The sequence below is a fragment of the Homalodisca vitripennis genome, chromosome 1 (assembly GCF_021130785.1).
Source record: "Homalodisca vitripennis isolate AUS2020 chromosome 1, UT_GWSS_2.1, whole genome shotgun sequence".
Lineage (NCBI taxonomy): Eukaryota > Metazoa > Arthropoda > Insecta > Hemiptera > Cicadellidae > Homalodisca > Homalodisca vitripennis.
Window position 1 is genome coordinate 62899885 of NC_060207.1, and position 18713 is coordinate 62918597.

The following is an 18713-nucleotide window of genomic DNA, read 5'->3' on the forward strand; positions in this document are numbered from 1 at the left end:
CGCGTAGTAGTGAGCCCTAAGATCAGTACCGAATTGCACATTTTTGCAGCCTTTAAAACTTTTAGGTGAATCAATACAGTATCTAGTTGTCATCCTCCACATTTTGTATGAAAATTTATAGCAATTTCTCTTAAAAAAGGATAAAGAGAAAATAGGACAAATGCCTGAAATAGGACAAATTGTGTCTTATTATATTCTAAGATTAATTTGAACATCGCAGATTTTACGTTGATTCTTTATAAATGGTTGACATGATAATATACTATAATAATAATATAAAACCTTTTGGGATTTACATCAACCTGAAACCTCAAAAGGTTCTATTTGAATGATGATAAGCATACTTCTGGTTTCTAACAATGTTTATTTACATCGCACAGACACGGTGCAGGAATTCGCCGTCCCACGTGAAACCTCTTCATGAGGTTTCATGCAAACTTTCAAATCTATAGTTCATTTCATTCTAGATATGTCCTGTGGACAAATAAGCAAACATACAATCTTATTGAAAATACATTTTTACACCCTCCGGCAGTTAAATAGAAATTGTTTCAGCCTACTGGAGACAAGCTTCAATAACGCCCAGCTACGTCCGTTATTGGGACATGCACCATAATAGAACTCAGTTTTGTACATGTACTAATGAAGTGTCATGCAAAATTTAAAGCCACAGATGAAATGTTTCTCGAGATGTTTTCCACGTGATACATTCACAGTTTTGTACATGTAGTAATGAAGTGTCATGCAAAATTTAAAGTCCACAGATGAAATGTTTCTCGAGATGTTTTCCACGTGATACATTCACAGTTTTGTACATGTAGTAATGAAGTGTCATGCAAAATTTAAAGCCACAGATGAAATGTTTCTCGAGATGTTTTCCACGTGATACATTCACAGTTTTGTACATGTAGTAATGAAGTGTCATGCAAATTTAAAGTCCACAGATGAAATGTTTCTCGAGATGTTTTCCACGTGATACATTCACAGTTTTGTACATGTAGTAATGAAGTGTCATGCAAATTTAAAGTCCACAGATGAAATGTTTCTCGAGATGTTTTCCACGTGATACATTCACAGTTTTGTACATGTAGTAATGAAGTGTCATGCAAAATTTAAAGTCCACAGATGAAATGTTTCTCGAGATGTTTTCCACGTGATACATTCACAGTTTTGTACATGTAGTAATGAAGTGTCATGCAAATTTAAAGTCCACAGATGAAATGTTTCTCGAGATGTTTTCCACGTGATACATTCACAGTTTTGTACATGTAGTAATGAAGTGTCATGCAAATTTAAAGTCCACAGATGAAATGTTTCTCGAGATGTTTTCCACGTGATACATTCACAGTTTTGTACATGTAGTAATGAAAGTGTCATGCAAATTTAAAATATGAAGTCCACAGATGTTTTCCACGTGTTTCTCGAGATGTTTTCCACGTGATACATTCACAGTTTTGTACATGTAGTAATGAAATGTCATGCAAATTTAAAGTCCACAGATGAAATGTTTCTCGAGATGTTTTCCACGTGATACATTCACAGTTTTGTACATGTAGTAATGAAGTGTCATGCAAATTTAAAGTCCACAGATGAAATGTTTCTCGAGATGTTTTCCACGTGATATATTCACAGTTTTGTACATGAAGTTCGGTTTCGGTGCAGTGTTCAAATAATGAAAGTTCCGGTGAGATAGGGAGGGTATTGCAACGAAAGAGTGCGCTGCTACCAAATCTTGCCACTGACTTTGAAAATTGGTTGTACATTGTATTACTTTTCTTTATACTATATCTATGAAAGTCTACCATAATTATAAAAATTTGGAGGGAAGGCATGAATTCTTGGAATTAAAAGACAATGAGAATAATTTAAATACACGAGAAGAGTTATACATTTATTTACATTGTGGTAAATATCCTCTAAATGCAAATTTTAAAACCAAGATAATCCCAGCTTTTGAAAACGTATAGTATAATATTATATAGAAAACACCGCAAAAATCTTACAACCGTTTGTTTAAATTATAAATATAGCATACAGTCGAAATGTTTCATTTACACATATTTAATGTTATTAGTTTATTTATTAATTTTGTAAGAAGTTGTTCTGTACACTGTAAAAATGGAATAATGTGAAAACGCGTCGTGTAAAATGGTATGTTTACAATACTTTATTTACTTTTTATTTTATAACTACGGTTTATGTTGTATTTTTGTTAGGCTACTAAATAACTATACCAAAAATTTATGTTTGTAGTTAAGTTTTGAAAGATTTCACAAATAATTAAACCGAGGATAAAGTTTTAACAGCGTTACATCTGTATCTGTTGTTGAACAAAGTGCCAACACTCAGAAAATAAATAATGGCGACGCCTGAAACCATTGTTTATGCAACATACGATCACCTAGTTTGTTATTGTGTAGCGTAGCAATTGAAGGATCTTGTCGTGCCATTTTGCCTGCTATTGATGTAATGTATGGTATTATTATGTATATTATAATATACAGGGTGTCCCGTAACTCTCTGGACATATGTATACTAAGTTATTGCTTAGGTCAATATAAACATATTTCACCATATGAACATGGGTCTCCAATACTTAGTTTTCCCATCTGTCTGTCTTGTATCTGTTGTTTATTAATATCTTAAAAACTAATAAATTAAATTACAACAAATTTGGCTCATACTTAAATTATACCACGGCCAGTTAGACATAAAATATCGTGAAATTATCATTAAGTATTTTCGGAATGTCGACCATTAAAACGGTTATGTTTTTAATATCTTAAAAACGAACAATTTTTTCTCAAGAATTACAAGAATAACAAACAGTTTTTAGAGAGGATTTTATCATAAATCTAATGACACCAAATAATCGAGCAATAAACAACTAACTGATTTAGAGCAGATTTACTGTGACAAGACATGGCCTACATTGAGGTTCTCAATGAATAGCCAACAATACAAAAAGTGAATAATCGGCAGCTCTCAGTATAGGTGCACACGTCATTAACAAGCTAGAAGTGAGAGTTGGAATTTTATGAACGGCCTAATCTTGCATTTAGTCATGTTTTTTAACTAACCAGTTCATAAACTATTCAGAGGTTATATCTTTTTGAATTTAAAAAACATAAAATACATATGAAATAGAACAGTGTATGGCAAATAATAAAAAATTAAGAAAATAATGAAACCTAATAAAATAAACATAAAACAGTACAATATTTTGGGAGTAGTTAATAAAAATCAAAACGTCATTTAGTATAATAGTACAGTAGTACACCTAGAATAAAAAAGATAAATAAATTATTTTAGACAAAAGAATAAACATATGAACAATAAAAATAATTTTGAATAGAGTTTGAGAATTGTATTTTGTACAACAATGCCTTAATCTTCAATACCCCAAAGAGACAAATCTACATAACATTTATTTATTATTACGTTGAATCCCATACGTATTACTGGTGATACCCCATAGTGTTACGCACAGGACAAAGACTAGCACAGCGTACTAATACTCACAACCCAGAAATGCACACCTTATACTAGATTATATTTTTATCTCTGTTGTTGCGTTCGATTTAAGGTTAGTTGTAGGATATTTAGAAAAAAATTATCACAGGTGAGACTGATACGTATTCACAGCTGATTTATGCGTGAAACAAATGTTTTATGCTCTCCAGCTGTTACAAATGAGCGAGAAACAGCAGATAAACAGTGTGAGTCACAACTTATTGCTATTGGCTTACTCTTATTTCACTGTTGGCATAGATCATCACAACTTATAAGAATCATACATAGAATCAAATTTTCTTCTTTAAATTTGTCAGTATCATGTTATTTAAAAGGATGTTTTTACAGTAATAAACGGATACACATAGGCTGTCAGCAATGACTCCTCGAAATCCCCGGTAGCCGAACCCATGGGACCATGGGACACGACAAACGTGTAAAATGCAACCATGAGATTCAACATGATGAGCAAAACGCGTTCCATTTTTAAAGTGAAAGTTTGTTGTTTATAAAGATTATATGGATTTTTGTTCCAATAAAAATATCCTGCAAACCCATTATTGTTTATAACACACGCTTTAAAAATATCCATAACAAAAAAAGAAATTTGTACCGGATTGTAAATTTATTATTTCAAATAATTTTTAAAATAGGTTAAAAAAAGTTCTTTATGTAATTCCTTGGTACATAGACTCCTGTCGGTCCAAGAAAGCTTTACTGATTTTGGAGACAAATTGTAACAAACAGGGCATTGCCCTGCGACAACACTTGTGCAAATGCGATAACACTTTCGTTACGTCGATACTCCGTTGATTTGGTTTGATATTTTCTTCTGTAAGTTACAAATATAACTTTGAGTTAACTTCAGGTGCAGAAAATAACCGTAATCAACGAAAAGGGTGTTATTTCCTTGCAGATTTCACGAGTTCTAGGGAAAGATACCACTCAACCTACTCTAGGCCCATTGATAATTTTACGTCCGGGATAAGAGGGATTACGAGTTCAATGAATTTAGATTGACTGATGTACTCATATGTTATCTTCAAGTGGTTACTGTGACAATGGAACAGTCCAATTTACAGAAAAATATCGTCTGTACATATTTTGTCCATTACTCACCATTTCCATTGCAATGGCATACTTCCGTGATCTACATGTTCTTATAACATCACTCAACCGGCTGGGAATGTATGTAACTGACAGTAGTTAGCAACATTCTTATAACACTCAATCATCGTACAACAAGATTGTGTTAGTAAACCAAGTCTGCTACACCTTTCTAAAGTTCTATTTATGTTAAAATCAAATTGATGTTGCCATAAGTTGGTACAAATTGTACTTATTCTGAGTTCTTGCGTCACAGCGGTAGCAGTTTGATTTTAGTCGTGAGTTTTAAGACGCTGATGTTCAAGAGTTGCTTGGTACTTACAAACGTAATTAGTACAAAAGTAATTTTTTATTCTTCTACAGTTAATTTATTTCAAAACCTGGTAACTTACATCAAGAATACAAAGCAGAAATTGTAATTAGGTGTTTGGTTTACAAAAGTAGCGGCTATAATGAATCAGCGGAAAGAGAAAGGGCCTGTCACAAATTTTACGAAAATGAGTTAAGATTGTCTTTGGCAATAAACACATCAAACTAAGTTGAAAGGACCTCTGTCCTACTGGGTGCTATGGAGATATAATCTCCTCTAATATAATGTTGTAAAGAGAAAGGGCCTCATTCCGGGACTAAGGCCCTTTCTCTTCGTTTTCTTACTCTATACCTATCACATGTTCCAATGACAAACATGACTTCTACAGCTGTTTTGTTCATTCCCGGCATTCCTGTGTCTACTATTGTTTGGTTATGTGTTATGCAGTGAGTTTGGGGTTAAATTTTACAAATTAATTACCGGTATTGATTATTGATCAATAGTTTCAAAGTTAAATTTAATATTTTATTGTTTACTGTCTACTGTGGTTTGATTATCTGCTATTCAGAAAGTTTTAGGTTTAATTGTACAAAGTTAAACTTAACCTTTAATACGGTTAAGCAATGGATGAATAACCTAAAGGAAAGAAGAGAAAGAGTCAACCAGAGCTATGGAAAGCCAATAAAAGGAAAATGGCTAGAATTAAAGGTGAATCCTATATCAACTCAAGAGGGATAGAAGCTCCTGCTGTAAATCCTGGACCACTTTGCAGGTAATTTACAAAACTATTCTATTGTTCTTGTTTTTAGGCTAGTCACAATATAATAATACTCATACATAAGCATGTGATATAAACTGAATATCTTGGATTTATCTAAGGAACGTAATAACAGGACAATTCATAATAATAAAAACAGTATTTTACATTTTAATATTTTCTTACAGATGCAGGATGAGTTGCAGCAAGAAGATTGGTGACAACGTTGATATCATATTCGCTCGCCTTCACAGTATGGTGTCCAAGAACGAGCAAGATATCTACCTACAGGGTTTGATCGACCTGCATTAGGTACAACGACGTCGTCCCAGGGAACCTGACAGTGATCGAGCTAACCAAAAATCATTTACCTACAATGTTTTAATTGGAGACACAAAAATACAGGTATGTCGAGTAACGTTTTTTGCAGCTCATGGAGTAACCGTAAAACGAATCAAAAGACTTAAAAAACTAGCCAACTAGCCAGAAGTCCAAAAGACATGAGAGGGTACAATGACAAAGGAAATGCAATTCCTCGAGAAACTAAAATTCTTATGAAACAACACATTGAATCTTTTGAAACTAAAGAAAGTCACTACTCAAATAAAACTGTGAAGTACTTAGATGCTAGGCTAAATATTCAAATAATGTATTCCATGTTTAAAACTAAGCACCCCAGTCTGAAATGTAGCTACAGCTCATTTAGAATGTTTTTTAATGGAAACTACAATCTCAGATTTGGCAGACGTCAGGCAGACTACTGCTGTGGGATTTGTGAGGAACTTAAAGTAAAAATCCAGAATCCGTTTCTTTGTGATGCAGGAAAAAGAGTTGCAACAGCTGAGTTACTCGTTCACAAAAGAAGGGCTAACAAGTTCTATGATCAACTTGAAAAAGAGAAAAAAGACAAGCAGGACCATGTATTAGCAATAAGCATTGATTATATGCAAAATATTATTGCCAAACATCCCTGTTCAGGAAACGTTTTACATGCGTCAGTTAACATTGAACGTCTTGGGCATTCACAACATTCAGACCGATCAAGCAAACATTTATTTGTATTACGAGGGCCAAGCAAAAAAGGGGCCCAATGAAGTATGTTCTCTTTTGTTTGAATAACTTTCAGAAGTACCTAAAACTGTCACTGACCTTCATGTTTATGCCGACAACTGTTCAGGACAAAATAAAAATCATGATTTGTGCAGATTATTGCTTGCTTTGACTGATTTGAACAGGTTCAAACGTATCGAACAGTATTTTCCGATCCGCGGCCATTCTGTTATGCCGTGCGATCGGGACTTTGGGGTTATTAAACGAAGGCTAACCAGAATTGATCGCTTTTATTCAGTTCATGAAATAACCAGTCTAATCATAACTTCCTCTACAAATCCATCCAAATTCATAGTAAGAGAAGTTGAGATAGAGGACATCGTATGCTACAAAAATTGGTGGCATTAATTTTATAAAAAATCATGCGTTTCGGAAGAAACGAGAGGCAGAATCAATCCGTCAAACCGCAAATTTCAATTTGGCATCAGTTTAATGATGCATTTCTCTTACGATTCTGGGATTAAGGGAACTGTTCAAGCAAGGAACTTTATTAATGGTTGTCATGTGCACACTTTCAACCTCCGATAACCTGGAAGTGGTGATCCAGCTCTACCAACCGACAAAGCCTATCCAGAAGGAAAAGTGGGGATCAAAGAAGCCAAAATAAATTATATTAAAAAATTAATGCAGTTCATACCTCAAGAACATCACGAGTTCTACAATGAAATTTGTGAGTGGGTGGTTGGTGCGGAGAGTGGTGATGAGGCCTATTAAAAGTTGTAAACAGTTGTTTAGCAATCTGAAATTTCTTTCTTATAGAATTTTTTAGCCTATTGTTTTTAAAAATAAAACAAATTTCCACAAAATCTGTGTAACTTATGTTTAAATTTATTGTAATTTACCTTCTTCCACTGCTCAGAAGACTAAACACCCTTAAATTAGTCTATATATTAAAGATAAAATAAATAAATTACGTTTTACAGAGAAAGGACCTTAGTCCGCCTTATAAATAAGGCGAAATATTTTTTTCCCCCAAATTATTTAATTTAAAAGTAGAATAAGTGTTGCCCTATCAAAAGGGGTCATTTATAAATAAAAACCAGCAATAAAATTTTATTTAACTCTAAAAAATTATAAATTGTGAACAGTCTTTTACGAAAGTTTGATGAATTGGACTGAGGCCCTTTCTCTTTCCGGGCATGATTTTTGGTTATGATTTGGACACAGTTCATGAGTCTTAGATAGTATTATTGTATGTTCAACAGTTGCATAGAGTATATGAGTTATTGGTTAAGGGTTTTAGTCAATTGTATTTACTGTTGCCTGTTCCTTCTGATTAATATTGCTGAGGTTAAAGGATGAAACACGAAACTTAAAAAATTAGGGATATGTTTATTAATATTATTGAATGACATTATCTGTATTTTCATGATTACGAAGTTAAATTAAATTACTCGTATTTTCATGTTTAAAGACAACTTCTAATTTGATTAAAAGGCTAGAATGAATGAGTCAAACGTTTTAACGAGCCGCTGACGGGTACTTCTAGTTAACAATGTAATAAATATTCCGATACTTACATCGTCTGCGCTTGTTAGAATGATTGTTGTGTGACTATCAATCATGGTTTCCTCGCCGCCTCTTCTCGCCGCAGGGAAGGCTGACATCTTTGACAGGGACTGATCTATGGTGCATGCGAGTCATCCAAGTATCCACATTGGACATTCTTGTTCTCAAATGTGTATACAGCAACATCAACAGATTCATTGATAGATTACTTTTGAGGGGCAAATATTGGGACATGTTTTTTATTGTATTTTATTACTATATAATTTTTATTTGTATTAACTCAACTATTTTATTTCGTGAAAATACGAGTACCTCAAATTGAAATCCTAACCATCTGATCAGTACTAATTGCTAGACAAATCTTGATCAACAAGAAGAGGCTTGTTTGGTGCTATAGGACGGTTCCCTTTATTGGGTCGCGATGGAGGATTTAACTAATTTAGATGTGTCTGTAGTAAGAATCATATTTTATATTAAATGATGATTACTTATAAACGGCAACGGCCTAGTTTGATTTCAATAGACATTGAATCACAAAAAAGTACTTACTCCGCCCGGACTCGAACCGGGATCTCTCACTTGCCGGGTGAGTGCGCTACTATTACACCACATAACCCTTACTTTTTACTATTACATTATTTTGTACTAGCAGTTACCCGCGGCTTCGAACGCAATTTTGTAGGTTTCCTATAATTATGTATGAGCAATTCTGGTTCGAATGAATTATATTTTGACGCTAATGTAGAGTTTGCTTCTTTCCACGATCAAGAAAATATGTTAAAAAGTGTATATTTATGGTATATATTGTAATTTACTTCAATGTTAATATTTTGGTTCTATTGCTGATTTTGCCTCTTTTCTGATCAATAAAAGTATATATACATACACAGCTCTGAGAACCCTATTTTTGTCCAAAGACAACTGATTTAGGTTTGATAACAGTCTTTAAATGTAAAGTAAAGATTAGACTACATCTGTTATATCTGCACTGCTAGCAGTTACCCGCTCTTTTTCAAACACTTTAGTAGACGTTGCACGTGTAATACTCTAATACTTAATATTTGATCAAAATGTACAGCTAAAAGTACATTAACAATGACACTACGCGTTTGATTCTTTATAAACCAAGAAATATTGTTAATATCTTATACATTTAGAGCTGGAATTAGTACATTACTTTAAAATCACAGTTCAGCGAACTTTTGGAATCGAGGGAATTGCTCTCTTCATTGCTGTGTTGATCTCTTCACGTCGATCAAGTTGTTCCTCCATGTTGCCCATGAAGTATATTTGTAAACATTTATGCTGTGCATCTTCGAGAGGTTGCAATGATCCAGTTCGATGGTTAGTCTGTCCTTGTATCTATAAAACCATTACCTATTTAAAAACACTTTTTTAAATTGTATATTACAATTGTTTGTTTACTAAAATAGATTTCTTGTATGGATAAGTATAGTATGTTATTTTTCTTTAAATACATTGAATGTTGAATTTCCATGAATATCCAGGTTCCTTAATAATATCTGCCCCAAATGAAGTCATCTGGAAACAACTATTGTATTTCTGAGAATTGGCTGAAATACAAATACACGTGATTCTGGTGTTTCACCACGAAGCAATGAATGCAATGACTGAGGTGGCGGAGTAAAAATTGGCAGTTTCACTTTGCCACCAAGGCAGCACAACCCTGGCGTTTCTCCAGAATACTTTAATACGTCACAATGCTCGCAACAACGCCCATTGGCCCAATGCGAACGGAAGCAGGCGAGCTGTAGTCGATGTTGCAATCGTATCGAAACGCTGCTCGATTAAAACCAATAATTGAATTATCTCTTCTTGTACGTCGAAAATTATCTAGTTGTTGATCTCTGAGGTTTGCACGACGATTTCGCATTACCAATCGTGCCGTTTCACGGGCTGACCTCTCTGCTCTCATGATTGAGATGCACGCAGTCTGGCTATACTAACGTGCTACACTAAGGGGCGCCTTTCTCGTGCAACTTATTGTTCTTCTTCAGTGGTTTCATTTGTGATGTTTCGAATCCTAACTGCATTACGGCTTAGTCGGGAAAGATTAGATCTTTGTTAATAAGAATAATTCTTTCACCAAACAAACACATTACATGTGAACTTAGCGTGACTTCATAACAAATCATAGACAAGAATACGTCATCTGTCACTGGAGGACCAAATATTTGTCAAACGACTTTGATTTACATGAATTAAATTTGTATCAATGGCAATAGCTTAATTTAATTTCAGTAAACATTGAATCACAAAAAGTATTTGCTCCGCTAGGACTCGAACCCGGATCTCTCATTTCCTGGAGGAGTACGTTACCACTACACCAATCCCGGCAAAGCAAGTACTTTTTGTGATTCAATGTTTATTAAATATATATATATATATATATATATATATATATATATATATATATATATATATCACCATAGCCCAAAGTATTAGCTAAGAGAGTGGTTGGGTTAGAATACTACTTCCTAGAAAACTCTTACAAGGGCTACAAAATATATTCGGTAGATAAAAAAGTATTGTAGAAAATTACTCCGCACAGTAGCAACCAAGCAGTTGTCAAGCAATGTTCATTCGATGTATAGTAATTCACAGTTACCAACGAGTTTTTGGGTAGGTTTGTTTTACTTTCAATATACACAAACCTTTCGTAAATAATTCCCTCCATTTTTAAGATTTTGGCTACATCACTGTCATACCTAACTCATCGAATCCTTGTGCTCACTTTGAACTCGTGCAGTGCCTGTTCAATGAGGCCCCAGCTTACTTACTGAAATATTTGATCTGTTCTGCCGTTAATTCAGATGATTAATGGCACTGATAGCAACATTGTGATTGGTTTTGACTGATAACAACGGAAGTATTTGCCATTACCTACCCCTCCCCCTAATAATACTCCGTAATAGTCCAATAGCACAACCCAGTCAATACGATTATACGATAATAATTGAGGCCTCGGCCTTGACAGGGAAGATGCAGAAAAACGAACTGAAAGCGACCGCAACGCGATCGTGTTCTGGCTTGTCAGATATTATATTACTCCGGCAGTAATTGTGTTGTAACATGTGAGTATAGTATTTCGCCAGGCACTTCTGAGTTTCCGGCAATTGCAGTTTGAAACTGTCACTCGCTCTCTGATGCAAACTCCAAGTGTTTCTTGCCACAGTCAAACTTGGTTTACTTGTAGTGTTGACTCCTGAGGTACGGTACCGTAGTTGAACCCGGAATTACGTATATCTAAGTAATATACGTGGACTAATGACTCGCCGTCAAACTAAAGTTAAATATTTCCCAAGTGTTTAAATATTTAAATGTGACACACGGCTTGACGGGTTTCCATGAATGTACTCGAAACAGATAAGAGCCTAGTTAGTATCAGCGCCCATGTAAACATCAATCGATACAATAACGTCCATGTAAAATGTAGCTAATTCCGAGTATTCAGTATGTCCAAGTATTCCCCTTACCTATTTTTATTCTAAACTGCTTCTTAAATATATTTATCGAATTCGTTTAGAAACTTCACGATCTCTGTTGGTATTTTTAATATTGTGTTATACTAAATATAGAAGTAGGTATCATATTGACCTTTAAGTAGGTACTCTCCGCTAAAATCAGCTGTTATTTAGTTATAGAGATCGTTCATTAAGAGTAAACTTTTATAATTATTTTACTTGGAATAAACATAAGTAAGTGGCCATGGATATGTTGGGTAGTTATATGTTTGGGTAGTCATCACTACCGAAATGCGGGAGTAATTATTCATTCTTGTGGTAAAGCATGTACACTGTGGAGGTCCTATGTCCATTCGTGTCAGTGACCGGCGAATCACTTATTCACTACATCACGTCTACTACAGGCCACTGACCAGATAGTACTGATGAGTATTCACCAGGTGGCAGAGCCCCACGTTGTTTACAGTGACATATAATCACTATAATCATACGTCTCCGGGCCTACACGTTCCGATGAATGACCGCGTCACGTCGCGTCGCGTAGTGCTACCGTTCGGCATAAAATGTGTTCTGAGAATACGCACTGAACAAATTATGTCAGCACAGAAACACGCACAAGTAAAAGAAACAACAATCAATCATTTTAAAAGTGTATTTACATGTTTTAAAATTTTTGTTTCGGGATCACGATAGCGGCACATATAAAACATCGATATTCCACCAACCGGATCTGAGGGTTTATCAATAATTTATCTAGTTGTTGATCTTTTTTATAAGGATTTGTAAACAAAACCGACGTTAGGAACCGATCTTTAAGTGTTGTATGAGTAATATTAGATCGTATGTGAAATTGTTGTTAATATTGGATGCAGCAATATTGCAAATAGAAAATAATTGGAATAAAATCACAATCTGTAATTTAGAAAAATAATTAAACATGAACTAAAATCGTTTTAATAAGGCTATCCATAATCAAAGCAAAATATAATTGGAGTTCACATCACAATTACGAATTGAAACAAATATTATTAAAAGAATAAGAAGAGTTCGGACATTTGCCATCGTTATATCTTTCAAAATGTATAACAATACGTTTCGAGGATTTGAAATCTACCCCTCTTCCTTAAGTGTAAAACTTTAATAGGTAATAGGTAATGTACTTAAAATCTACAACGTACTGTAATGGAATACCACTTAAAAATGTAATCATACTTGACAACAGCTATTATAGGTGCAGACGTTAACCCAGGCGTTGTCACTGCACAGAAATACATATAACGACGACAAATGTCTGAACTCCTATTATCCTTTTAAACCATCCATCGTCAATAACAAACTATAAACAAAGAATGGATGTCTGTTTGAATGTTGGGCTTAGCTTTATTTCACATTCCACTTAGCGGAGTATCCGAAATCTGACACTGTCACAGACCGATTCCTGGAATCTGTAGTCCTCGTCCGTCTGAAGAGATCCATAAAAGTCGGCGAAATAACAAACGCTCTTTGCATCTATTCGATATCAGAGACACACAGACTACCAAATAGGTCTATCTGGTTTACCATGAGCCCATCTAGTCTAGCTGAAGAGATATTCTCATTGTACTAATAGTGCACCTGATGTCTAGGTGTCCTTGACGTCGAAACTATTAAAGTAGGAAAAGAGTAACCAAAATACCAATGTTTCAGATGCCACAGGCATAAATTTACTTTGTATTATTATTAAACTTTAACACGCATTTTAATTTACTTTTATAGGGACACTTTTTGCTCTAGAAAGTGCTTTACTCTCTGAGTTAAATCACCAAACGCAATTGGCGTTTCTCTTATTTGAAAAAAACCCACAAAACCTGACTGACGGCTGTATCGGCAGCTCCTACAGTTTGGCCTTTATCGCGTGGACACAATAAGTACCGAACAAACATATACATACTGTTCCGATCAGCGTGGGAATTTATACTAGCAGTATTTCAGCAGCTTATCGAGTTGTTCAAACGACAAGCCACAGAGTATTTAAAAGTCAGTCTACCATCTTTTGGTAAGGATATACATAAAGAAGAAAGGAATGTTGGAGATTAGGCTAAATACGTGGTGGAACTATTACAACTTATAAAACATGATAATTCAGTTTTTAACACTAGGCCATATAGTATACCTATACAATAACAATTAAGTTCATGTTGCAAGTGTTTGCTCAAATTTGATTATGATAAACTGTCGAGTTGTAGTGGCCTCCCTGACCAACCGAGGCGCTAGCTTACGTTGAGTATGCAGTAAAAGAGGCAAAGGATTTAACTTTTGATTATTGTAAAGGTCACCAGAGAGGGTTAAAAAGCATATCGTCGCCTTTAGAGTGGTCGACAATTTAGGGGTGGAGGGTTGAAGTTGGATAATGCCTCATATCTCACTTTATTCTTCATGAAAGACATTTTCTTTTTTTTAATTGGTATTAATAATACAACCTAGATCTGATAGTCGGTAAAGATTTCTGATACAGCCGACAGTTATCGGGTAAAAATTTGAAATGTAATAAAACAGCAATGCAGATTATCTACCAGAGGGCGAAAAACGCAATATAACGATTCGTAACCCAATAATATGAACTTTGTCTATTTATAAATATTTTCTTACTCAATAAAATAAAGAATAAATAATAAAAAGCATTCACTTCTTATAACCCTATGAGTACCGGACCTTTGTGTCTTGCTACGGTCTTCATGCGCGAATAATGTTGTCTGTTACTTAATTTTTAAACAATCCATACATTGTTTTGGAACACTAGAAATAAATATTACTGCTTATAAATACATAATACATATAAATATGAATGATCGAACATTTACTAACATGATAGCTTCAATTTACTAAAGACGTGGGTAATTCTGCTTAAACAGTTCTTGCATAAGAACGAACGTTGTCGGAGCAAACGCATACAAAGCCATTTGCGTATTTATGTTCATAATAGTGAACTTACTCCAACACATGCATCGTACCAACGAAGTATCGTGTTATTCCATTAAAGTATACAAGCATTCGTACATGTTATTCTAATTTAACTCTAGACATTAAGCATTTGCGTATTAAAAATCATCATATTGTAATTGTCAGCTTGCAAATAAATAAATTATGATCGTTGTTAAATCTTGTAAAATCAGTATTGGTAACCTTTAGAAGTGCTAAGCCGTTAAGAAAGCCCTTTAGAAGATCTGTCCTCCGTTCAGTAGAGTAGCGTTGCCAGCTCACCTTTCTCTCATGCGGATATGCACGAATGGAGGTCACAACACAAACCTCACCATTTGCGTTTATGAAACCCAGAGAGTATTATACCGATTACTATAACCACCCTCACCAAGTACGAGTATTATACTGATGCCTAGACGATTTAAAATGATTTTTGTTCATAAATTCAGATAATATATCTTTTTGTTGATGATTCGTAACGATTTGGTGTTCGTATAATATTTTGATATAATTCATAAGATTTTGAACTGATATACAATTTAAAGTATAGAATTGCTTTTTTTTGTGTGGAAACGTTAATATACGATTTAACATCTTTGCCAAAATGTTCAACTCTGCTAAAAATGAAAACACACTGAACACAAACGTATATCAACACAACAAAAATATATTTGCATAAACTAAATACTATAAAGAACCACAAAATATATCTCTTATAATACAATACAGTTTGCCACCTTAAACTATTATTGATGATCTCATATAAAAGTTTCAAAATTGGAAATTGTTAAATTGTAGACGATGCATAATACGTCGTAATAGGAATAGTCTACGACTATTAGAGGATACAAATTGTCTATAAATTTTATATTACGTAAACAATTAATTGGTGTTCTAGAAACTTATCCAAGTTATTTAGATCCCAACCAAGTTCTAGAAGGGCGTTTTGAGGGAAATGTTATAATGTAAAAGTAATCTATATTTAGAGAGTTCAATGGCCTAGCAGGGTAAGATAGTCGATGTACAATGCAAACTTTCTCCCCAAGTCTCTGAACAGTGTCTTTGTTTGCGTGTTTAAATATAGTACAGTACATTAAATATAGTAAATGTGTGGTTTTCAATTATATTCAATTGAAAAACGAATTATAATTATAGAAACAGAACAGCGTATTCCTCGTTCCATATAACACGCGAATTTGATTTCCAACAAGAATAAGATAAACATTATATCGTTAAGATATGATGCTTAATTGATATTCTAGTCGACAAACCTTAGCCTATCTTAAAGATAATCTACACCGCAGTAGTAATAAAGTCGTTAGTTTATCAACAATGTTATCGCTAAAAATAAACAGCCATATTGATTAAGACTTAGAGGAATGTTGGTGAGAAACAATCGAATTGTCCGCTTCCGGCGATCAGCTGATTGTGTCGTGAGCCCCTGGCGGAGTAGTAGTGAACTACGCTACTAGTAGAGGCTACGCTAACTAGAGTGATGTAATGACATCTAACCTGACGTACTGGTGGTAGTGTCAGTGAGTCTGTGTACGCTGCGCGCTTTAGCCTCTCTCGCTCGTGCGCGAGCAGGCAACCTCCATGTGTGATATATACGTGTCCGAGTGTTGGTGTGTGGTGCCTGAACTTTGGGTTAGGTCAATTCCGCTCGGATCAGATGGCACTGCAATGGACCCCTCTCAGGTAACTAACCACATTATAATTTATGTGGCATATAAAATACATACAATGGCACTTTTGAAGAGAAGTTAAAAGTGCAATTTTACGTTTATAATTTATAATAATTATTATTTTATATCTTGTACCTATTTATAATATAAATAAATAATTACAACATTTAAAATCTTAATCATTATGATTATTTTGTATGTACACGTAGGGCCTATTATTTTATAAGGAAAAATTAAAATTAAACAGGAAAAACTTACGAGTTTTCAGCATCACGCCGCACTCTACAGGGTTCGTAACGAAATCTTTATTGTGACATCACAAAATCTAACATTGATTAAAAAGGAAATTGCTTGGATTCTGGTTAGAAATTGTACCGGTTTTTATTGCGTAATTAACGCATTACTATTAGAATCGTTACGCTAAAACTCGTGAAAGATGTTACCACATCTATGTGTAGTCCAGGTATAAACACAAATGTAACTTAAAGCTTCTTGTTCAAATATTTGTCACACTAAAACTAATCATTATATTAAAAAACTACTATTATAGAAACAATTTGCAGACGATTTTCTGAAGAGAAGTGTAAACTTTCCATTAGCCATAAATTGGCGATCTGTGCATTTTGAATGAAAAAAATTAAGTGTTACAATCCTAGGTGTGAGATGTACGTGGGACGCCCGCACGCGCGTGGTACTGACAATTAATTATGGCACGCGCGTTAGCAGAGAGCGCGCATACGAAAGGTCCACATACGGCTCGCTTCGCTTCATGGGTACCATTATTTAAAAAAACTACTACCTTTTATTTTTGTGAACAATTGGATATTTTTGTAGTTTCTCACAAGCCGTGTCCGATCCTTGACTTTAAGTATGACTACTTTGACCGGTTAAATATATGTTTGAACAAGTAGTGTGAATTACACTTGTGTTAACCGGAATAAACTTTCTTCGCCATCTCTTTCATTCATTGCTGTTGCCCGAAGACAGAATATATATTTTTCCTTATTACACAATTTCTTGTTATTCGCTTTCTTAGTACAGTAGTCAATCGTAGTACAAAGTCTGGTCGTCGGATCGCGCTTTGGAGAGCTGCTACAGTAAGACCTCTGTGTTTTCTTTAACTGTACAGACACTCCAGCGGTAGAAGTTTGAAAATTAGTACTATTATCAACATTTAAGTTTTCCAAAATGTTACATATAAAGGTGTTCCCTTGATGTAAAGTCATTATTGCGTGTGTCTAACGCCTATTTTGAAAATGGAATTTATATTATTAAACTTTGTCTTCTTTTACTAAACGGCAAAGTAAAGCTCAACGTCGTAGGAACAATTGTACCCCTAAATCATTGTCTAGAGGTCAAAATTCCAATTCAGACTTGAAACCTATAATCTAGGAGCCGATATCCTTTGCATTGTAACAAAACATGTTTACTTTCTATGGAAAATTTTCATCTATCATTATTTAGCCGCTCTAATTTTTGTGAAGGTCGAAATGGGAGATTATCAAAAGGATTGGTATATGAAACAATAATTTATTTCAAATCTCATATTTCTTAACTTGACACACTTAAAACTAACTATCAGACACGTACGTTACTGTACAATAATCGTTAGCTTACCATATACACCGACTATTTAGCTGAAAGTTTAGCGTGAAAGTCCCTATATCAAGATATCTAACGGTGATATAACTATTAATTATGTATTAAACGGCTGTTTAAATCTGAAATTGTTGGTACTTTTTATTTAGATACTAAAAAAGTATATACACTCGATAAAAATAACGAAAATGCGTTTAGATTCGTATGAGTCTTTAAAATGAGACATCTTGCGTAATCTTACGACCAGATATAAAGGAACAAATAGTCTTTGAGGTTTAATATTGTTCCCACGAAAACTCAAGGTCGTTTCACTACATCCCGCACTTAAGCGTGTCAAGGTAGAAAAATATGTTCGAGGTGAAAATACAGTTTCCTAATTATTTATAACCCATTCGATACCATCCTAATTCGATCGCCACCAAAACTCGCGGCTAAAAATCGATATTTTCTTAAGAACAACAGGTTTGTGCGTATGAAGAGCAAACTGGTTCTCGGCTCTAGACTACTACAAGCTACACCACGTGTCGTGTAACAAACAGGCTTTGCTGAGATGAAATGCAAAATTTCAAATTAAAATGTATGGCTTATTTCTTTCTCGAGATGTCCTGCGCTCGGATAGATAGACATAAATCATACAGAAAAGAAATGTTTACATACCTCGGCAGCCAAAACAAATAGTG

General features: G+C 34.4%; 1 protein-coding gene across 7 annotated transcripts in view; it reads left to right on the forward strand.

Moving 5' to 3' along the window:
- LOC124362982 overlaps window positions 1-18713 on the forward strand; it is a 93785-nt gene that overhangs the window by 39299 nt on the left and 35773 nt on the right. The window contains exon 1 of one of the 7 annotated variants that reach the window (XM_046817933.1): window positions 16167-16447. The exons of 5 other annotated variants lie outside the window; for them this stretch is intronic. In XM_046817933.1, the coding sequence (XP_046673889.1) occupies window positions 16422-16447 (26 nt within the window). In that variant the 5' untranslated portion in view covers window positions 16167-16421. Of the gene's footprint in view, window positions 1-16166; window positions 16448-18713 lie in introns of those variants that run through there. One more of the 7 variants, XM_046817965.1, reaches the window with a different exon arrangement.